Below are 23,837 nucleotides of genomic sequence, written 5' to 3' on the forward strand. Positions count from 1 at the left end.
GGCAAAATCAGCTATAGATGTTATCAGAAAGTATCAGGAAAGCCAAATCCTTTAAAAATTCATTTTTAAGGAAGCAGCTGTGGCTCAATCAGTTGGGCTCCCGTCTTCCATACGGGAGGCCCTGAGTTCGCGACACGGGGCCTCCTTGTGAAGGCAGGCTCGCCCTCACGCGGAGCGCCGCCCAGCCGTAAGCACCATGGAGAGCCGACTCAGCAAGGTGACTCAACAACAAAAAAAAGGGAGACAAGCAAAAACACAGAAGAGCACACAGCAAATGGACACAGAGAGCAGACAGCAAGCAAGCCGCGGGGGGGGGGAGGGGAAATTAAATAAATACAGACACAGAAGAACGCACAGTGAATGGATACAGAGAGCAGACGGTATGCAAAAAAGCCACAAGGGGGGATATTTTTTAAAAATTCATTTTATACTCCAAATAAAGTGGCAAGAATATAAGGTTTCCTGTGTCCAGCATAAAGAGGAGGACACTTGCCTATTCTTTCTTGCCTCTCACTTTTTCTCTCCTTTGTTTAAACTGCCTTTTGGGACTTATTTCACTAAGAACACACCTATTTGCAGTTAGATTCACTTTCTTGTCATGGACAGGGATTCACAACACTGGGCAAAAAAATCCTTTCTTTTTAAACTGAAACACAAGAGGAGCTGAAGTTACTCAGGTGATTAAGTGCCTCTCACCCACATGGGATGTCCCAGACCTCCTAGAGAAGACAAGCAGACAGTGAATGCAGACAGGGGTTGTAAATAAATAAAATAAAATGAAATGAATTGACACACAGGGAGCAGGTGTAGCTCAAGCGGTTGAGTTCCTGTTTCCCATATAAAAGGTCTAGGGTTTGATCCCTGGTACCTCCTAAAAACAAACAAATGAAAACATCAACTCTCACTGAGGAGCAGATGTAGCTCAGTGGCTGAGCGCTTGCTTCCCATGGACAAGGTCCTGGGACAGGGCGGGGACACACAATAAAACTAAAAAGACTGACAATACCAACCACTGGTGAGGATGCAGAACAAGTGGAATTCTCATACACTGTCAAAATATGAATGGAAAATGGAACAACCATTTAGAAAAGCACAGCAGTTTCTTTTAAAATAAAGCATACACTTACCATACAACCCAGCAATTCCACTTGTAGGTATTTTACTCAAGAGAAATGAAAACATGTCTACACAAAAACCCGTATCTGAATGTAACCAGCAGCTTTATTCATAATAGTCAACCACTGGAAACAACACAAATGTCCATCAAGAGGTGAAGGGATCACCAGATTGTGGTAAATCCATACAATGGGATACTACTACTCAGCACTAAAAATAAGGAACACTCTGACAGACAACATGGAAGAATCTCAAAAATGATGTGCCAAGTGAAAGAAGCCAGATGGAAGAGTACACTATAAATAATTCCATGTAAATGAAATTTGAGGAAAGGTACACTTACTCTACAGTGACAGAGAGCAGATCAGTCTCTAGGCTGAGGCAAACGGGTAAGAGGGCACTTTTGGGGCAGTGAAATAGACTTTATCTTGTCTGAGCAGGTGGTTACCTGCTGTATACATTTGCTAAAATATATGAGAGCAGATATGGCTCAAGCAGCTGAGTGCCTGCCTCCCACATGGGAGGTTCCAGGTTCAGTTCCCAGTGCCTTCTGAAAATAAGCAAACAAATTATAAAACCAAAGCAGGGAAACCGATGTGGCTCAGTGGCTGAGTGCTGGCTTCTCACATACAAGGTCCTGGGTTCAACCTCCTGCTCCCAGTACCTCGGAAAAAAAAAAAGGCAAACCATATACACTTACGATAGGTATGTTATTCTTCAATAAAGTTGATTTTTTTTTTAAAATTGATGCACTATCTATAAAAGGTGGATAAGGAAGCTGTTGGTCTTACAAAAACAGCTCTGAAAGACCAAGGACCACAGTATTAGCATTACAATTGCATAGGTGGAATTCTTAAGTATTATTTTTATAAACATCTACACATTGGGGTTCCTAAAAAGGTGTTAAAAAGATGTCATGTTCCTTGGCCAAACACTCTTATTAGGGGTACACAATGACCGCTAAGAGCAATGCCCTGCATTTTAATTTGCTGTCTGCTGTCACTGCAGCTGTGCCCATCCTTCCTTAAGCCTTGCCCCGCCACAGCTCACGCGCCATCTCCCCATTACCTGGGCCTGGCTCAGCCTTTCTCACTGCCTGGATCCCCTGACCATCTACTCAAACTCCACACTACACAAAGACAATCACCACCCCAAAATAAGAAATCCCACCTACAGTGTTTCGCCAAACAGAGTACCACAAGGCAGAAACTTGTAAGTGCATCTGTTCTATAGGCTTTTTCACTTAATGGAACATGCTGGAATCAAACCAACTAAATTTTGCACGGCTACTAAAGGCCAACTGCCGGAAAGAAAGGGTGTCACAAAAGCAGAGCTTCATTTTAAAATGACATTCAAGAAAAAATATATCAGACTACCAAAATGATTTTCTTCTAATTTGCTAGCCATTATCAACAGTCTCTTCAAATATCTTGGAAAATCAAATTGCCTAAATGAAGCAGTATTTATATTAGCTAGGACATACACTTTCTCTTCCAATTTTAAGAAGGAATACAAAGTTTTCCCGTTAATGAATTGCTCTGGTTATTAATAGAAATCAGCATTACTCAGAAAGACTCAAGTTAAAAACTGTAAAATTACTATCTACTGAAAAAAAAAAGAATGCAAACAGAGTAATAATATGTAAGAATTCTGACCACATGCACTAACAAGTCCAGCTTTCTTTAACCTTCACCAGAGATGACCAGATATCTTCTAAAATTTAATTATGCTATAGTTTATCTCACCAGCCCAAATTATAACAGACTGCAGTCTGATTTTAAAGTATTTAATAAGTTCGCTGTTGTTGTTGTTTTTAACTTTTTTTAATCCCCACCCCCACCCCCATCGCTGTTTTGTACTCGGTGCCTGCATTTGCTGTATGTGCTTCTGTGTCTGCTGGTCTTCTCCTCAGGTGGCACGAGGAACCAATCCTAGGACCTTCTGGAGTGGGAGAGAGGCACTCAGTGTCTTCTGCTATCTCAGCTCCCTGGTCTGCTGCTTCTCTTTTTGTCTCTCCTCTGTGTCTCTTTTTGTTGCATCATCTTACCACATCAGAGCTCTCCTCCAGCCAGTTCTCCCCCGCGGACCAGCTTGCCTTCACCAGGAGACCCCGGGAATCGAACCCTGGACCTCCAAGATGGCAGACAGGAGCCCAATTGCTTGAGCTACATCCGCTTCCCAATAAATTCACTGTTACAATTAAAATACTTTATTAGAAAAATGCAACTCAAGACTTTAGTAAGTCCCTGTTATAGTTAACATGTGACTCTCAGGACTTGAGCATCCTGGAAGAGATGTTTTCACTCCATCAGCTCACAATCAGCTGTTTCCCTACATAAGGGGAAAACCTAAGGGGTGGGCAGCTGGGCAGGACAAGGGCTAAGGCAGGGTTCTGGGCCCTGGCTCCACCTTAGAACCTGACTTGCTTTTTACAACTCGGGCTGCAAGCCACATCTGCAGTGGTCTAGGGATAGGGCCCAGGCTTCATTCAGCGTTTTTACATGCTTCCTGCGTGACTCTAATGTGCAGTCAGGGTTTAGAATCACTCTGTAGGGGTGTTCCCACTGCCCAAGAAAAAGCCCTATCATGAGACAATTAAGGGAATGAAAAACTGAAAAATTGAACTCCGAACTTTCCAGAAATGTCTTTTACACAAAAAACAACTGCTTTTGTAACTGAACTCATTTTTTCATTTGCTTTTAACTCACTGAAACATTTTACCTCCAATCCTCTGCTTTCTCAAAAATAACCTTAACCAATCCAAGATCATTTTCATTTCTCAAGCTGGTCAATCTCCAAAGCATTTGGTTAACAAGAGCACATCTGCACACACACCTCCTGTTTTCTCCTGTGGCTTCCTACAAGACCTGACTCCACCTCTTTGGGGCTGGCACCCGGCAATTCATCTGCTCAGCAACTCATCTGTCCTCACAGCTTCAACTTCATTAATGAACTCCAAATTCATGTCTTAAATTTTGCTCCATTATACTCCATCCATTTTTTCAGGCCACCAACCCCATGGCACTGCCAATTTTTATGTTCTAGTTTAACCTTAAATTACAAACACAAACCCTAAAACCAGCCCCTGCACTTTTGCCAATGGCACACTTTATTGTTCTTCTAATCTCGTGAGAAACTTTGAAGATATCTTGAATTGTAGCCTTTCCATCTCAAATACTCTAAGATTACAAATTCCAATTTTCTCAATCTCAAAACATCAAAATGCCCAGAAAATTGGGAAGCAGATGTGGCTCAAGCAATCAGGCTCCCGTCTACCATACAGGAGGTCCAGGGTTCAATACCCAGGGCCTCCTGGTGAAGGCAAGTTGGCACGTGTAGTGAGCTGGCCCACACAAAGTGCTATCCTGTGCAGGAGTGCTGGGTGCAGCAAGATGAGGTGACGAAAAGAGACACAGAGGAGAGATAACAAAAGACAAAGCAGATCAGGGAGCTGAGATGGTGCGAGAGAATGATCACTTCTCTCCCAGTCCGGAAGGTTCCAGGATCAGGTCCCAGAGTCCCCCAATGAGAATACAAGCCCCCCAATGAGAAGAAAAGCAGACAAAGAACACACAGTGAATGGACACAGAGAGCAGACAATGGAGAGGGGAATAAATAAATAAATCTTAAGAAAGAAAAGAAAATGTCGTCAGAAGGCCTGTACGCTATCAAGAGATCAGGAATCCAGTCCAGCGTTCCTTCAAAAAATCTGATTCATTAGAAAGACTCCAGCAATAGATGTCCAACAACAGTAGAAGAAATAAACTGTGGTATACTCACTACTGGAAAACAGTAATGAGAATAATTAAGCCAAACCTACACAACATTATGAATGCATCTCACAAATAATGCTAAGCAAAAACAAGCCAGACATAAGGGCACACCCCCATGTGACTCTAGCTACAGAAAGTTAAAAAACAAGCAAAATAACATGATATTAGAGTTCAGGAAAGTAGTGTGACCTTGGGGGGATGGGTAGTGACTAAAGGGAACAGGAGGGGATTTCTGGATTCTAGTAATGGTCTTGTTTCTTGATCTAGGTGCTGGATGCACATGTGTTCATTTTAAGAGAAAACCTATTAAGCTGTGAACTTATGATAGGTGTACCTTTCTGAACATAAACCTTAAGAAGAGTATCCAAAAAAAGTTGCTTCATCTCCTCCTCAATCCTACTGTACTATCTTATCCAAGTCCAAGCTGTCCCACCACACAAGGATGTCTGCAACAACCAAGATCAGACTAAACCTGAGCACATAAGAAACCTCAAACAGGGAAACGGACTTTGGCCCAGTGGTTAGGGCGTCCGTCTACCACATGGGAGGTCCGCGGTTCAAACCCTGGGCCGCCTCGACCCGTGTGGAGCTGGCCATGCGCAGTGCTGATGCGCGCAAGGAGTGCCGCGCCACGCAGGGGTGTCCCCCGCGTGGGGGAGCCCCCACGTGCAAGGAGTGCGCCCGTGAGGAAAGCCGCCCAGCGTGAAAAGAAAGTGCAGCCTGCCCAGGAATGGCGCCACCCACACTTCCTGTGCCGCTGACGACAACAGAAGCGGACAAAGAAACAAAAGCAGACAAAGAAACAAGACGCAACAAATAGACACCAAGAACAGACAACCGGGGGGGGGGGGGAATTAAATAAATAAATACATCTTTTTAAAAAATAAAATAAATTAAAAAAAAGAAACCTCAAACAGTCCTATAACAGTTTATCACCAAACTAAACATATTTAAGTACTAATGGTACACTCAGTATTACATATTTATTAGGGGAAAAAAATGTTTAAGCAATGTTTCCTGTCTCTAAAGAACTTGGAGGCAGGAGGAAGAGAACAGATATCTAGCATATACTGAATATCTAGTAGAGGCCAGACTCTGAGCTAAAAACATTTAATATACTATACCTCATTTAACTGACACATCATTTCTAAAAAGCAGTGATTCCTAACCTTTGTTTGGATGGTCACAAACCTGAAAATGAGATATAAGCAAATTAGGCCCGCTACCCCCAAGGAATAAGCATACATATAATTTTTTTGCACATGATTTCAGGGACTTTACAGATCCCCCAATGCTCCAGGTCCAACACTGCTAAACAAAGTGTGATCTCCAAGCCAGCAGCATCGGCATCTTATACAGACTCTCAGACCCCATCCCAGACCTACTGAATCCAAATCTGCATATTAAAAAGACATCAGGTGATTCTTAATGTACTCTATGTCAACATTTCGTGTAATATCAGAGTCCCAATATAAGGCATGCATCCTCTACACTGCCAGAGATATTTGTCCCAACGTTTCTGAAGTTCTATTATAAGTTGGGTAACCGTTTATTATCCCGATTGAAGGTACATTTAAGAGTGAAAGGACCACTCTTATCAATTACGCTGGAACAAGAGGTATAAACCAGGACAGCTGGTCACTAACTTTAAGTACTCTTCTGTGGTATAAGGGGCCATCCCACCTACCCTGCTTCCACCTACCCTGCTCCCACCCATCTTTCTTCATCTCCCATGGTACACCTTACACTTCAGTTCTCCAAATTTACTCTGCCTGAAATGCCCTACCCCCCTCCTCTGATTGACTCCTACTTACCCTTCAAGATTCACCACAGGCATCGCCTCCTCAGGGCAGTGTCCCTGAGCCCTATCTCCATGAAAACACTGTTCACATCTCATGATGGTTTTTGTTTGCATATATTTCTGCAATTAAATGTGAACACCTTGTTTCTTTCCATTCTGGATCACCTCACTTAAGCATAATTCTTAGCATCTAATACATATCTGTTGATTGAACAATGAAGATGAATAAAACAAACTGAGGTTCAGAGAAATCAACTTTGCCTGAGGTCCCACAGACAGGAAATGGGAAGGCAAGGACTGGAAGGTGGGGCTGACTCTAAGACACAGGTACTGGAACAGTTAAGCAACACTAATATTTAAGTAAGACTACAAGATACAAAAGATGCCGTCAGACAGCACAAGATGAGCTGCCAAAGGAGGATAGTCTTCAAATGAGAAGTCCAGAAGAAGAAACCAACAAAACTAGGAAAGGAGAGGAGGGAAGGAAGAGGAGGTACTTGGAGGTGGACTTGTAATAGACTCTGCAGCATCCTCAACATTCATTCTATTGTTCCTCACACCCCCACCCCACCCCACACTAGTTCAGAAGCTTGGCAGCAAGCACTCCCTAGCTCCAGAGTAAGCCCCCCTGACCTGCCACCTCCACAGCACTTGGCTCAGGGCTGGCCCAAACAGTAGGATGCTCAGAACACTGTTGAGAATTCTGAGATGTACACACAACTCACATCTTGCTCTGGATGGTGTGGTATAGGCTGTGCACAACGTGAACCCTGCAATGGCTATGGCCACTGTGCCACCCCGGGGGAGACTAGCCTTAGGATAACACCGCCACAAAAAAGGGCAGAGTGAGAAGATGAAAAGAAACCAGGACCTCAAAGACATCATTGAACTGCTGAATCAAACCAACCGTGCAGCCTGTCATATCTCTGGAATTTCTAGCTACATAAGCCAGTACATCTCCAGTCTATGGAACCAGCCAGTTAGAACTGGGCTTTCCTTTTACTTGTTATTAAAAGCATCCTAATACAGGCAGGGATTGAACAAAAAAGGAGATAAAAGCCTTGTTTCAAGTTCAGTGGAAGTGACCAGAGGATTCGTATAAAATAAGATCACCCAAAAAGCAAAAAACCAGGCTAATCTAAAATGTAAGCCCTATCCATTCTGTGTGCCTACCAAAGTGCCCTCCTTCCTCCTCTCATTTGCCCAAATCCTAGTCATTCTCAAGGCTAGCTCATTACCCATCTCCTTCATTTTCTAAATTACAGCTGTAGAATTTACCTGTGCACTACACAATTCAGCACTTAATCACACAGTCCAACTGTTTCTTGTATCTTGATACCTAAGTGTAATCTGCCCAAGAGTAAGAATGTTTTGTTATCTTTCTGAGTATCTACAGCAGTAGCTAAAACTGTTGGCCTTCACCAAACATGAGCCAGCTTCCTGACAAATATTTAATAAAAAAGATCGTTCTCAATCTTTTTCAAACATTTCATATATGTAAATAAAACAGCTCGGTTTTTTTTATTAAATTAGTATAGTTTTAAAATTCAAAAATAAGCAAAAGGGGAGTGGATGTGGCTCAAGCAGCTGGGGACTGGCTTCCCATGTATGAGGTCCCAAGCTCATTCCCCAGGCCGGGTACCATTGGGGAAAAAAAAAAAAAGCAAAAACTTCGTATTTTAAATATATCCACTAGCTGTTTTCTAAATATTACTTAGAAAATATATCTCCCCTCACTACATGCCCCAAAATCAACGAATTAAGGACATTCACCCTTCAGTTTACAATGGTGTGCTCTAATCAGCTCTGGGAAATATGGCAATCAATTCACAGAGACAACTAAAACATGAATACCAAAAAAAAAGCCAAATAGCACTGCTTTTTAGCAGGCATAACATATACCTTGTAACTATTATGCAATTCATAAAAACACTAAACAACATATACAGTATCACCTCATTTTATTACAACAGAAAAGGCCTTGGGAAGCAGATGTGGCTCAAGGGATTGCACTCTCTGGCCTATCACGAGAGGTCTTGGGTTTAGTTCCTGGAGAAGGCAAGCTGGTGCCATGGGCAGGCGCAGCGAGCTGATGCAACGAGATGACACAATAAATAGACATAAAGAGGAAAGACAATGAAAGACACAACAAACCAGGGAGCTGAGTTGGCTCAAGCCATTGAATGCCTCTCTCCCACATGGGAGGTCCTAGGTTCGATTCCTGGTGCCTCAAGAAGAAAAGCAGACACAGAGAACAGACAGCAAGTGCAAACAACAGGGGGGCAGGGGGAAGAATTAAATAATTTTTTTTTAAAAAAGGCCTTATTACAAACACATCACAGGAAAGCTGATGTGGCTCCCATCTACCATATGAGAGGCCCCGGGTTCCATTCCCAGGGCCTCCAGGTGAAGGCAAGCTGACCCACGCCACAGAGAGCTGAGCTAGCACAGCAAGATGATGCAGCAAAGGAGAGAAAGCAGCGAACAGGGAGATGAGGTGGCTCAAGCAACTGAGTGCCTCTCTCACACACCAGAGGTCCCAGGATTGGTTCCCAGTGCCTCCTAAAGAGAAAGATGATAAGACAAGACAAGCAGACACGGAAAAAACACACAGCAAATGGACAAAGAGAGCAGACAGCAAGTGCAAACAACAATGGTGGGGGGGAGCAGGATTAAAATAAAAATATAAAAAGCAACCACGCACATCACAATGAAGCTGGCCACTGCCCTCTGCATCCTGTTCCAGGGGTCATCCCAGAGGCCATCCCGATGCCTCTACCCCATCAACCCCCTCACCACCACCACCTTAGCCCAGGCCTTCCACACTTCTCAACGGGGCCACTGTAAGTACCTGGCTGTTGTTCCTGCCTCCAGTCTCACCCCCTCCAACCCCCAAACTGCATATTGCCACCTGAGTGCTTTCACTACAGTGGAAATCAGATTATTGTAGTCCCTAGCAAAAGCCCTTCAAGGCTCCCCAAGACCTCAGCAGACCGTACCGGAGGCCTCAAGATTTGTGCCCATCTGCATTTCCAGACCCATCTGCCATGCTGTCATCCATTACCATCCATGTCCTTCACCTGCACTGACCTGCGCTGCACCTCTCCAAACGCCCTGGAACCCCCGCCACTGTACTTGCTGGTCCTCTCTGCTTCAAGTGCCCTCCGGTCTGGCCCCCCGGCCTGGCTAACCTCTCCACACTGCACTAAGCAGCTCCACAGTCTCATCTCTGTGAACCATTTTCCTAACAAACCTGGCAAGTTAGTGTCCCCCCTCAGTATTTTCCTGTGTAAGCATTTCTCTATTTTTTATTTTTAAATTAGAAAAGTTGTAGGGTTATAGAAAAATCACAAAGAAAATTGTTCCAACATATCCCTTATAATTAACACTTTGCATTAGTGTGGTACATCTGTTACAACTGATGAAAGAGCATTACTGAAATTGTACTATTAACTATCTCACTGGGTATTTTAACAGTTGATTACCCAGCCTCTTTCCCACACTCAACAGTGGACTTCCTAACTATATACAGACTGTTATGCCATTCATTAATTTATTCATTCAGTAAATATGTATTGAGCACCTACTGTGTTGTAGGCTCAGGAAATGTAGGAGTGAATAAAACAAACAAAACCCATGCCCTCAGTGAATTTATACTCAGGGAGGGTGAGGCAGAAAATAATACCATATCATTTAGGCTATCAGGAGAGGGACTGTAGTTAATAGTACAAATATGAGTATTCTCTCACAAACTATAACAAATGTGCAATACTAATACATGTTAATAATAAGGGGGGTATGGAAAAAAATATACCAAATGTAAGCTACAGACCACAGTTAGCGGTGATAGTCCGATGATGTTCTTTCATAACCTGTAACAAATGTTCCACAGCAGCACAAGGTGTTGTTGGAGAGGTGATATATGGGAATTTTGCACATTATGCATGACTGTTTTGTAAGCTCATAACCTCTCTAACAAAATATATATATAAAAAAAAAAATTCACCATGTCATATAGGCTATTAGAAGATGGTAAATGCTTTGGAGGGGAAGCAGGGAGAGAGGGTACCAAGTGTGAAGGAGTGCGCAATATGAGAGAGAGTGGTAAAGCTGGGCTAAGACAGCATCTGAGCAAAGACTTGCTGAAACCAAGGGAGCAAGCCACTGGATACAGGGAGGGACACAGCCAGAAGCAGAGTATCTCAAGTACAGACAACTTGTTCTTGCTCCTTTTTGTATCTACAGTGTCTGGCAAATGGCTAGAGTTCAATAAATAGTGGAAAAACAATGACATTGGCTGGTATATATAAGGTAGCAAAGATGGGAAAAAAATTAAAAATAATTGCTGCAAGTCAATAGAAAACTTCTTTTTCCATGCTACTGACACACAATCAAATTCCCTAATTTGAAAGGATGGCTGCCCTGTGTGTCTGTAATCTGGAGGATAAGTGTGTTTGCCCTAAACCAGCCAACAAAGTCTTACTGCCATGGCGTGCCTACTGACCATGGACAGGTTCAGCCTACAGAGCTCTTACACTGGCCACGAGATGGGAACTACCATGACGGCATTTTATCTGCATCAGTAACTGTCATCTGAGCTCAGGACTACATCTGCTGAGAAACAGCCCAAGGAATGAAACAAACTAGCTTATACATGTGTACACTTCAGTCACCTAGACTCAAGAAACTACAAGGGGAGGTAAAGAAGGCACCACAAAACCTTACGGAAGCCTAGAGATGACTTACACATTCTTAATGCAGAAATTGCAATCAATGTGAATACTTCATGAAGCAGCCATCTCTTTTTAATCAGCTCTCATTATTAAAAAGGTATTTCTGATTGCCAGTGCCTCAAGAAGACAAGCAGACAGAGCAGAGAACGAGCACAAACAATGGGCGGTTTGCATAAATTTAAATTAAAAAAACATTATATCTGGGAAGCAGGTGTGGCTCGGGCAGTTGGGCACCTGCCTACTACATGGGAGGTCCCGAGTTTGGTTCCAGTACCTCCTGGAGACGTCAAACAAGACAGTATGCAGTCACAACTGGCCAGTTGGCCAGAGCGGCAAGCTGATGCAACAAGATAACATGGGATGGGGAGGAAACAGGACAAAGAAACACAATGACAGACATAAAAAGCGGAGAACAGATGTGGATCAAGCAGTTGGGTACCTCCTTCCCATGTGGAAGGACCCGGGTTCGATTTCCAGTGACTCCTACAAAAAAGATGATGAGGTGCAGACAGCGCATGCAAACAGTAAGGAGGGTGGGGAATAAATATATAAAATCTTAAAAAAAAAAAAAAACTAACCAGTTTGTTTGGAGCTAGAACTTATTAAAAAAAAAAAAAAGGTATTTCTATGAAGGGCAAATCTGCCCCTTGTGTTTTTGAATGCTGTGGCCCTTATCTTCACTCCTAGAATCAGAAATACCAAAACAAATCCATATGCAATCTTAAAATACTCAATGACAACCAGGTATTCTCTGTCATTTTACTCAACCATTTCCTATATGAATTAACTTATCCAGTCAACAAATAGTTGAGTGCCTACTAAAGGCAAAACACTCTGCAAGGCACAGTAGGGGCAATGGTGGAGAACCAGACCACACCTGGCCTCAAAAAAGCCTTCCTGACCCCCATACGGACCAGTCAGGCCCATGAGCACTCTATGGTTCCTGGCCTCCTACCTCATAGCACCTGTCAAGGCTTATTTTAAAAATCTCTCTGTAGCATTCACCTCTGCACACAACACACCTGCCCCAGCCCAGTGCCGCAGCTTCCTTCCACTGCTCTCTGCAGAGGTCAGCACACTGCAGGCCTCCACAAATAGCTCAATGACTCTCAGAAGAAAGAGAGGACTTCTACAGAATCATAATTCCAAGGGGCCCTTAAAGCTTGCTATTCACACTAAATATATGGGATTTCTTTTCTTTTTTCCACAGAGAAGTGATTAGTTGGATTAATTAGCTAATGCAAATCTATGTTTCAATCCAAAAAGAACTCAATGGCAAAGAAAGGTCAACAAAATAGCAATGTATTTTACTTTATGTCCATGTTAAAAAGAAAAGAAAAAAAGTGTGTGTTCAATATGTGCCATGGGAGAGACACTGCACACCAGTTCTGGTAACTCTGTGTCTAAAACTAGCCATTGCTGGAAGATTGCTACAGTATCATTGTATGTGACGCTTGAATTATAATATTGTTAAACTTCCAGACCAAAACTGAAGAGGACCCTTTTAAAGACTGTGAGTGTTTGAAGCTCTATGGACCCCAGATACATTCTTAAACCTAACCAACTGCTGTTCTAGTAAGTAGGGTCTTTTAATTAGGTTACTTCAGTTAAGGCAAGGCCCAGTTGGGTCTTTTTTTTTAAAGATTTATTTTTATTTATTTCTCTCCCCTTTCCTGCACGCCCCCCCAATTATCTGCTCTCTGTGTCCATTTGCTGTATGTTCTTCTGTGTCCACCTGCATTCTTGTCAGGTGGCACCGGCAATCTGTGTCTCTTTTCGTTGTGTCATCTCGCTGCATCAGCTCTCCATGTGTGCACCACTCCGGGGCAGGCTGTGCATTTTTTGTGCGGGGCAGCTCTCCTTGTGGGGCGCACTCCTTGCACAGGGGGCTCCCCTACACGGGGACACCCCTGAGTGACAGGGCACTCCTTGCACGCGGCAGCACTGTGCATGAGCCAGCTCAGCACACGGGCCAGGAGACCCTGGGTTTGAACCCTGGACCTCCTATATGGTAGGCGGACGCTCTATCAACTGAGCCACATCCACTTCCTCCAGGTTGGGTCTTAATCCTCTTACTGGAGTCCTTCATAAACAGGATGAATACCGAGAGAAATATGACGAGAGAAAGCAAGCCATGGAAGCAAGAAGCTGAAAGAAATGAAACCCGGAAGAAAAGTGAGAGACCAGCAGAAGATGCCAAGCGCCTTGCCATATGAAAGAGGAGTCCAGGATTGCCAGTCTTCCGTGAAAAAACACTGTCTGGTGACGCCTTGATTTGGACATTTTCACTGCCTCAAAACTGTAAGCTTGTAAGCTAACAAATCCCCATTGTAAAAGCCAACCCATTTCTGGTATACTGCTTTCGGCAGCTTCAGCAAACTAAAACAAAGATTTTTAAAAAGTTCTCTCTCACTGAATACATCTAGTCACAGATAAAAATCAAAGTTTATGCTCTTGGCACTTAACTCATACTAGGTTCAAAGTAGCAGCAAGATGGAAACACTAAGGAAGTAGATGTGGCTTAAGCAGTTGGGTGCCCGCCTACCACACGGGAGGTCCCAACTTCAGTTCCCAGTTCCTCCTAAAGAAGATGAGCAAGACAGTGAGCTGGTGCGACAGCACAGCGAGCTGACACAATGAGATAATGCAACGAAGAGATACAACAAGGAAACACAATGAGAGACACAACAAGCTGGGAGTGGAAGTGGCTCAAGCCACTGAGTGCTCCCTCCCACGTGGGTGGTCCTAAGTTTAGTACCTGGTGCCTCCTAAAAAAGAAGACAAGCACACACTCTCAAACTGGCTGACAAAACCCAGAAGTGACTTAAAATATGGATTGCGGGCCTGTTCCCAGGGTTCTTACTTGACATGTCTGCATGTCTGCATGGCACTCAGGAATCTAATTTTTAGCAAAGGTGCAAGGTAATTCTGCTGGGAGAAGGCAGTATGTCCAAGAATCACAATTTTAAAACATTGTTATATAAAATGATTCCAAACTTCTAAAATTTACTACAAAATAAACATGCCAACGTCAACAAACATCATCTCAGAGTAGAGGGGTATTACGTGTGATACATTTTTTTTTACTATTTTATTTGCTCTGCACATAATTGGGGGCAAACACTTCCTTTTAAAGGTGTCCCCCTAAACATAAAGGAGATAATGCCCCCAAATGACATTTCCTAATTATTCTACCTAGTTACCAGTGAGGACATTCAAGGGCTATTTGGCTTGCATAAATTGACATGAGATAGCCCCCAAAAGAAATGCCCTGCTTTCCCCCGTCAAAGCTGATGTGAGCAGAGCACATTCCCAGAGCTGTAGGAAGGCTATAGAATCAAATTCTGAACAAGACAATTCTCCCTCCCCTAACCATTCCACTGTACACTAATCTAGCAGTAGTGCTACAGCGTGCTGCTATAAAGAGGCTTACCGAAACCTAAGGCTTCCCAGATATCCACCTGCTTACAAGGGAAGAAGATTCACAGTCTTTGGCTTGGAATACTGAGGTCTTTTCCCCCGCCCTCCCAGACTCCTGTCTAACCACTTCACTCTACACATCCAATTCTGCCACCAATTGATCCTGGCTCCCCAAATATGCCATAGTCTTTTGAAATTTTGTTCCTCTGTATATTCTTACACCCTTGTCCTCCTGATTCTCTGCCTGGAAAACTCCAGATCAAATGTCACTTTGCTAAAAGAGACATCTTCCCAGCCTCCCTAGCACTCAGCCACACTCTCTTCCTCTTTCAATCCATCTTACACATAAGAGTTCTAGAATCAAGCTGCCTCTCTCCATCTCCACTGCGCATTCTAGTCAAAAGTACAAGAACCCTCTTTATGGCCCCTGGGGCCCCCCTGGGAATCTACTTTCCATAGGGCAGCCAGGTGTGATCCCAAAATGCAACCTGATGCTGAGGTTCCAGGGTCCAACGTATCATCCCCTCTGCGTACACCTAACACCCCTGAGCAGGTTCCCATTTTTCTTAGGATAAATAACCCCTGGCAAAGGCTGCAAGGTCAGGCAGGCTCCTTTATGTCTCTCCCCTCCAGCCCTGAGCTCAAGAGACACAGGCTTTCTCTGAGGTCTCCTAACTGCTCCCAACTCTCTGCAGCCCCAGGGCCACTGCACATGATGTTCCCACTGTCCCATGCTATAAATATCAGCTAATACATCACCTCCATGGAACCTTCCTTCACCTCCCTGGGCCACGCTAACAGAGCCATGTTCCATTTCTTGAGGACATATTTCCCAGATGGAATGACATGCATTCCTGTGACTGTTTAATTAGCAATCAACTCCCTCAGCAGACAGTGAGCTCCCTAACAAGAGGCACAATGCCTGTCTCTGCTCATCATACCATCACTCCATCCTCAGTGCCTGGGGTACAGAAGTTACTCAATATGATTTTGTGACTGAACAAGTGAATGAATGAATGAGTGAATGAATGATTGAAAGTTCTTGACTATGTTGTTCACATTTCTGTTACAGTTATCACCATGCTAAAATGGAATTTACCGTCTGTTTCTCTCCCTTACTACTCTGTGAACTTCTCAGGCACAAGAACTATCTTTTAGCTCCATACTCCTAATGCCCAACAACTAAAAATCTTTGTCCTTAATGAGTGAACAGTCACAAGATATATTCTGAATAGTGTCTGACATCCTATAAATTAATCCCAAACAAAATAGCGCTACCCTGGGAAGACCTGATTTTGCATTTCATGAGAGACAGAAGTGGCTAAGTATGGCTGTCTCTGGGGAGAAGGACCTGGAATGAGATGGGGGAGTCAGGGGACTATTACTTTTCATCATTAGGTCCTTCTGCACAATTTTATTTTTATTATATTTTGCCATTACAGTAGTTTGATAAAAACAAAAGGGGAGGAAAAGAAAACCTGACTTGGGAGGAGATGGGTCAACCCCACTATCTCAGGCTGCGCACGAGTGGGGGGGGGGATCTATCAATCTCTCTGACTCACGAAAGGTTTGTTCTCTCTATACTCTCTAATACAGAATGGAGAGACAAGTGTTTGAATTTGAAGCAGACCTCTTTTTACAATGTAAAAACTGGACAGCAGAGAAGCTATGACTATGGGGTTGAATGTCTTTTTTTTTTTTTTTTAACTTGTTTGGGCAACATTCTATCACTCAGAATTTTTCTCCAGCACCCCTTGGTATACTACTGCATCCCAATGAGCCACTTTAACCTTCAGAACATGTGTTCCATTCCCTGGCAAAATCAAGTAATAATAAGAAACCATATTATATTTGAGTAGATAATTTCATTGATTTTGAAAACAAGATTAGTGTCAAAAAGTTCAGTTCAGTGACTATTTGGTTAGTATAGACTGTACTGGGAAGCGGACTTGGCCCAGTGGTTAGGGCGTCCATCCACCACATGGGAGGTCCACGGTTCAAACCCCGGGCCTCCTTGGCCCGTGTGCAGCTGGCCCATGCACAGTGCTGATGTGTGCAAGGAGTGCTGTGCCATGCAGGGGTATCCCCCGTGTAGGGGAGCCCCACGCACAAGGAGTGCGCCCCGTAAGGAGAACCATCCAGCGCAAAAGAAAGTGCAGCCTGCCCAGGAATGGCGCCACACACACGGAGAAATGACACAACAAGATGAGCAACAAAAAGAAACACAGATTCCCGTGCTGCTGACAACAACAGAAGCAGACAAAGAAAACACAGCAAATAGACACAGAGAACAGACAACCGGGCTGGGGCAGGGGGAGGGGAGATAAATAAATAAATAAATCTTTAAATAAAAAAAGTATAGACTGTACTGTGAAACAATGGAACACAAAAATGCCTTTATAGGAGAGTGCATGCAGCTCAGTGGATGAGCACCTGCCTCCTATGTACGAGGCCCTGGGCTCAATCCCTAGTAGTTACTTTCAAAAAAAAAAAGCCCTCATAGAAAAAACATAGAAGATATACATCAAAGTGTAGGTTAAGGATGGCAGAGAAAGAGAATGACTTGCACTTTTTACTGTAAATACTTCTGAATTGTGTGCATGTTTTAAAAATATAATGTATTTGTTTTGTGAATAAAATCAATGACTTTTACTGAAATGCAACCCCACAAAATTTAGTAATACAAACACATTAAAGTCTTTATTTCATTCATTCGTTCATAAATTTTCACTGACTACCAGGGGGAAGTCACAATGTGAAGGACTACACTTTTTTCAGTCTCTTCTGGAAAAAGTTTGGTAAACCAGAAAAAGAAAAGGATTTAGAAGCCCAAAGACCTGCTTTTAACTCCCTGATCATTCCCTTATTAGCCATGCAACCTCAGACAACCCACAAACTCTCTAGGACTCACCTCAATCATCTATAAAATGATGATAACAATATACTACAGAGTTGCTGTAAAGCTCAAACAAGCTATCACATAAGAGCATTTTACATGCCATGAAATTTACACATTATACAACAATCTCCAAATGTTGATTGCTGCAATGCTTAGTATTTTATAATTATGTTTTTACTTGCCCAACTGTCAGATCTACCCAGGCCTACTTCAGGTCTCAAAGAAATGTGGTCTTGTAAGCCATCTAAGGAAAATTATTATTTAATATATCAAGACAAGTCTGTTTTTTGTTTTTTACAATATTGGGCAGGAATTTAAGAAGGAACATTGAGGAGATTTATCTGGGCCAGAATTAAATTTCCTTTTCAAATTCACTTCCATTTCTTCCCAAAGCTTCAACATGGCCTATCAAAAAGTAAAAAATACTGGTACTTTCAGAAAGACTAGGTAAAGTACATATCTAAATGACATTAGGAGTGAAGTTCTAAAGAGAAACATTGCTCTGCTCCTCCTCTGACTTATAACAAAATAGGAGAAATGAAAAAAAAAAAAAGGAAAGCTAGAAAGTCTCTTGGTAGTTATCTGAATACCAAATAAATTCACAAGTTAATTGATCCTGACGAAACTTACATAAATGTACTAAAGAAAAAAAATATACTACTATGCCCACAGTGAAGGACAATATCATGTTTATGCAAGAACAATTAAACAATGCAGACTGTAACTCAAAAGACCGAAAAGCAAATCAAAATTTGCTCAATAGACTCTAACTATATATCAAATGTTCTAGGGAATTCTAGTTCACTGGGTCCACAGATAGAAAATGTCATTTATACAGAAATCTAGCTTTATTGGATGTATTTTATAACATAAGAAAGAATATTTCTGACATGTACTCACAATAATGGTAAACTTCTTTTGAGAGGAGAATGAGTGGAGAAAATGATCTGCAAAGCCACTCCCACCCCTTCCAGCCCAGTCTGCGGACTCCCAGGCCCGCGGCTCCTGGGGACGACTGCTCAGCGGCCCGTCCCTGTCCTCTGCAGCCAGCACAGCCACCAGACCTTCAGAACTGTAAGGTGAGCGCCTCTATTCTGTGTGATTTCAATGCTTGTTTTTTTTCTACATTCAGTTTCTTAAACCAGGCCATACCTGAAACCTCTAATAATAGCCCATTAAGATTTAGGCATATAGTTTCACAATCGCCCTGATGAAAATATAAATTTGGACCTGCTATAGTGAATCTTTTGATACTTTTAAGATTACTTTGCCAGAAGAGATAAGAGCAAGGGCATACCAATTTGTCTGTACCCAACAAACACAGATAAAGAGGAGTATTTTTTCATAAAACAAGGACAAATGGAGAAACAAAAACCAACCACCAATAGATATATTTAAATAAAAAAAGAACAAAAGGAGACAGCTAAATATAAAACTCAGGTACCGAAGGCTCAAGGGTGGGGACACCAACCTTTTTATTAGGAGGTACTTGCATTTCTAATGCACTAGATGTGAGACTCTTGAATCAGAAAATGGAAGATTAGGAAATGGTCCTCAAGCTGATACCAGAAAAATAGACTGAAAATTGATCTGAAGAATGGTGACCAATAAAGTTGCAGACACAAGTCCAAAAGGGGGAGAGCAGCCATCATTGCCGTTCACACGCGGTGACGGGCTCTGGGCTGACGCTCCACATGCATAGCGCCAGCCAACGATTCTCACGTCTGCCAGAAAGGGAGAGTCAGGATGAGAGGCTTTGATCCTCTCTGACCTTACCTTGCTCTCCCAGCCCCAAAAGACATATGCAGCTCTACCCGCCCCCCCCCGTCCCCACCATTCCCAGGAGAGGTGAAAGGGCCGAAAGAAGGGAGGGAAGGAAAGGTATGAAGCCGCTGTATCTCAAGACCGGGGAGGCAGGACGGGGTTACTGGCTGATAGACGGTCTTCTCCTGAACATGGGGTCATGGCTGGGGAACTTTCAAATAGTCAGAAAATAGCCAGCTCATGAGAAGTCCATCTTCTGAAGCTTCTACATCTAGGTTTATGATAAGTCCTACAATTTCTCATCCTTTAAGCAAATACTATAAATACACCCCCAGGGTCTACCAATATTTTACCTATATTAGTTGTAAATCTAGTCCTGTATTGACAGAAATGACTACAGAAAGTCCTTTTGAGAGACTATTTTCATAAACAGGAAAATTGTAGTACAAAACATATTTAGGTCTTTGGAAAGGAACACCTCCACTGCTGTAGTAGCACTGAAGTGACAAATGACAGTAATCCAATGGCCCAAGGCCAGCACATTTCATTGCAAACATATTTATCTGTTTTTCTCAACAGTGGTCTTATCATATGTGGCAGCAAATAGAAAATATTACTGCCTAATTACAAATTTTAAAGCTGGGGAACAAGTGTAGTTCAGTGGTTGAGCATCTGCTTCTCCTGTACGAGGTACTGGGTTCAATTCTGGATACCTCCTTAAAAAAGCAAGTTCTTCCCACTATTTTTCTTATTTCAGTATGTGCCACTTTAAAATCAGATCGGTTAATAGAACTACTTGTGTGTCGAAATTTGAAAAACAAAAACCCTCCCTGTAACTAATTTAAGTGCCAATGATACAACTTTCCTAAGTTACTTCAGTCAATTATATTCTGAGCCTAGCATAAATTAAATGTACCACTAGGCTTGGCATCAAATATAAACTATTACACTTTGTAATCTTTCCTTGCTTTAAGGTTTCCTATGTGACCCGCTGTTTAAATCCCATCAATTCCACATAAAGGAACATTGGAATATTTGCCCATAACTATGGCTATACAGTGGAAGTCAGAATGAAGTGCGTCCACATTTGTACAGTGATCCCAACAAGAGGGTCTCAAGAAAATGAGGGTACAGCCCCGGATACGGTTCATCTGCACTGTCAGTTTGAAGGCACCACAGAGGTAATGCTCAAATTGCAAACTTTTAGTATCACAGGACACGTTTAAATACTTCATCACTATTCAAAAGGAAAACTGGTATCTCCACATACCCTGTCAGCATTTCAAATAATCGTATTTACTTCTGCTGCTCACTATGTGAAAGAATCCAATAAAAATGTATCTCTTTCGAGAATAACACTAATACAGCAGTCAGTTACAAAGAGCTATTCAATGATACAGTAACGTTCTGCCATATGCTGTAAATTAGATCCAAGAAATCCCATCATGCAAACAGTGCGCCTGGAGTTATTGTAAGGAAATGAAAAGACCAGGATAGCGTGCCCCAGAGGATGGAGGGCAGGCACCAAAGGCAGGACACCTAACATTTGCAACAGCGCAGGAAGCCTAACTGTGGTCACTATAAATGACTTCAGTGATCACAAAAGTGTCTCCAAGTATAACTGGTTGGTTCAGATGATCCCAAATCACTTAATCAGGTCCCTCATGACAACAAATATTGAAAGATATCTACTTAGACTTCAACGTCAAAGTTCATCATCTGTATTTTTTAAAATGTTGAAAGTTATTGGCACTAGAAATGGTGCCGAGTTTTGCACTATTGCAATTCATCCAGGGAAAACGGTTCAATCAACACTTTCCAATAATATCAAAAGAGGTTATAAGGTATACGAGTTGTGTTTTTTAATGCTAACCATAACCATGCAATTTCAAAATGAGACTTTTACATGGTAACTTGTTATTTCCAACAGCAAACAAGTAATATGCATATCAAGGTGCTTGCCACATGGTAACCGCTCAATCAGCATTTGTTAAATTAATTAATGGATGGCCATTAAGGTCTTAGGACAGCAAATTTACTAAATACAAATTTACTAAAATGCTCAGGCTGATTCAAAGCAGGATCTAATAACTAAAACCTGTCATATGATTTCATCACTACTTTTCATTACTATTCTTTTAAAAAGAAAATTATGACAAATCAAGTGATTTCTTTTGTTACTTTCTTCATACTAGAACTAAAAGGCATTTAAATCATACTTTAAAAGAATAAGCCCTATCAATGTGCTGCCAACATTTATATTCAATTAACCTCTGCCACCCCCATTTTCTAAAGATGGGTATAGGCAGTATCGATGTATAAAACATAAAAATTGGGATAATGAATGAAAAGGAAATTACAATTAGGTTTCTAAATTATCTCCACTAATGAACAACTCAATCAATTTTTCATTGTGATAGCTGGTTATTAAATAATGGAAGTGAATTATGCCTAAACATGCTTTCCTCATTTCAAAAATCACTACAAATATCATATTACACATTAGCTCACAATGAACCTTGAACGCGTTCATACTAATTTTAACAAAACAAACTATTCATATTAAGTTGAGGAAAAGGCAAATACCAAAGCTACTAAGAAAAAAAATCCTTGCATTACACATCTGTAAACATTATTCAACGACTAAGTCCCTTTTGTGTGCAAAGAACTATACTAAATACTTGCAAAAGTAAATATATACGTGCACACAAAGTTAAAGGAACGAAAATTCTAATGCAAACTAAAATAGGCACCAAAAATTTAACTAATTTTTAAAAAAAGAATGCGGTCTCGTTTAAAATTCCCCAAAACGCATTAATTACAATAGTTACTTAAAATCAGCTTTTTAAAAGATGTCCAATTTTTCTAGATCAACCTAATTTCCAAAAGGGCAACAAAAACCAACTGCTTATAAAAAAAGGTTAGAATTTACTTGCCACTCGTTTCCCGAACAGCTACTTTGTTTCATCTTTCCATATTTACCACAAAAAGCATACTGAGAAGGTAAACCACTGTGCAATAATTCCTAGGGGTTAGAAGTCAGCAAATCAGTGGTCTAAAGCACGCTTGACAAAGAACGCTGGACTTTTATCCAGAATAACTGTAACGGGGGGAATAAGAGCTCAACTCCTCACATACATGTCCCCCAAAGCGGAAAGTTCATTTTACTCTTTCCACTAAGAGGTTACTTTAAAACGATTCTCAACTTTAGATACTGCTCTGACAGGGTGACTTAGTGACGGCTCGGCTGGGATGGAGTCGTGCAAAAGATGTCACTCAAGTGCAACTTAAAAAGTACGTTCCTTGCGACTTATATCGAGTTTTCTTTGCAACAGTAACCTAAGGCAGGTCCTCGGTAACTCAGTCTGAAAACTCGAAAACCAGCCGCCGCCACCCCTCCCCGTCATCGACCGCGCTGAAAAAGCAACCCTGCGGGGCAAGGGGAAACCGAGGCACCCCCGAATCTCTGTGGCTCGTTTCGCGCAAAGGAAGGAACCTCGAGCTGCTCTGACGGATGCGACGTCCCGGGGGGCTCTCGAAGCCCGCCGGCCGCCTCGGCGAGCAGGGTCCCCGTTTCCACAGCCCAGGGCCGCCCCTCCCCGCCCCGCGGCCCGGCCCCGGGAGGTTAACCCCTTCGGCGCCCCCCCACGCCCTCTCCGAGACAGGGCCCAGCCACCCCCTGTCCTCTCGCCGCCGCCGGAGACCGGGGGGCGCGGGCCGGCTGCGGGCGGGCGGGAGCGCGCAGGCGGCGGGAGGCTCCGGGGCCTAGTCCCGGGCAGCAGGTCCCGGCGCCTCCCCCACTCCCACACGCTCGCTCCCGGGGCAGGCTGCGCGCGCCCGCCGGCCGGCCCCGCCCCGCCCAGGGCCCACGGTCCCCTCCCGCCGCGAGCCCGGGGCCGGCGGCTACCTGCGGGCTGCGGAGGGCCATGGCGGCCCGTTTCAATGGGACTCGACGCTCCTCCGGACTCCTCACGCTGCCTCCCCCGCCGCCGCCATCTTCTCGCCCGCACAGACACACTCGCATCGGCCGCCGCGCCTGCGCACTGGGCGCCGCGCCGCGGGGAGCAGGGCGGCGCGGCGCGCCGGGGCGCTTCTGCGCCTGCGCGGCCGACAGGTGGGCGTGCGCCGCGGGGACCTGCCGACCTTCTCGCCCGCGGCTGCAGCCGCCCGAGGGTGGACTCTGAGCCCCGCGCCCCTCCGGCGGCGGCGGGCCGGGCCGGGGCCGGGGGAGGAGCCCGCGGGGGCCGGGCTGCGGTGCCAGAAGGACGGAGGGCAGGGAGATGACGGTGATTATTCCGAAGCGCCCTGCAAGCTCCGGGCTTCTCAACGGC

General features: G+C 43.4%; 1 protein-coding gene across 2 annotated transcripts in view; it reads right to left on the minus strand.

The window, feature by feature from the left end:
• The window catches only part of USP10 (ubiquitin specific peptidase 10), a 92,099-nt gene extending 68,533 nt beyond the window's left edge, over positions 1-23,566 (minus strand). Inside the window, exon 1 of one of the 2 annotated variants that reach the window (XM_004466986.5) lies at positions 23,414-23,566. In XM_004466986.5, the coding sequence (XP_004467043.1) occupies positions 23,414-23,530 (117 nt within the window). In that variant the 5' untranslated portion in view covers positions 23,531-23,566. The remainder of the gene's footprint in view (positions 1-23,413) is intronic. The other variant, XM_058279638.1, reaches the window with a different exon arrangement.
• Between the last annotated feature and the right edge of the window lie 271 nt (positions 23,567-23,837).

This window comes from Dasypus novemcinctus, chromosome 18 (genome assembly GCF_030445035.2).
Source record: "Dasypus novemcinctus isolate mDasNov1 chromosome 18, mDasNov1.1.hap2, whole genome shotgun sequence".
In the NCBI taxonomy this organism is placed as follows: domain Eukaryota; kingdom Metazoa; phylum Chordata; class Mammalia; order Cingulata; family Dasypodidae; genus Dasypus; species Dasypus novemcinctus.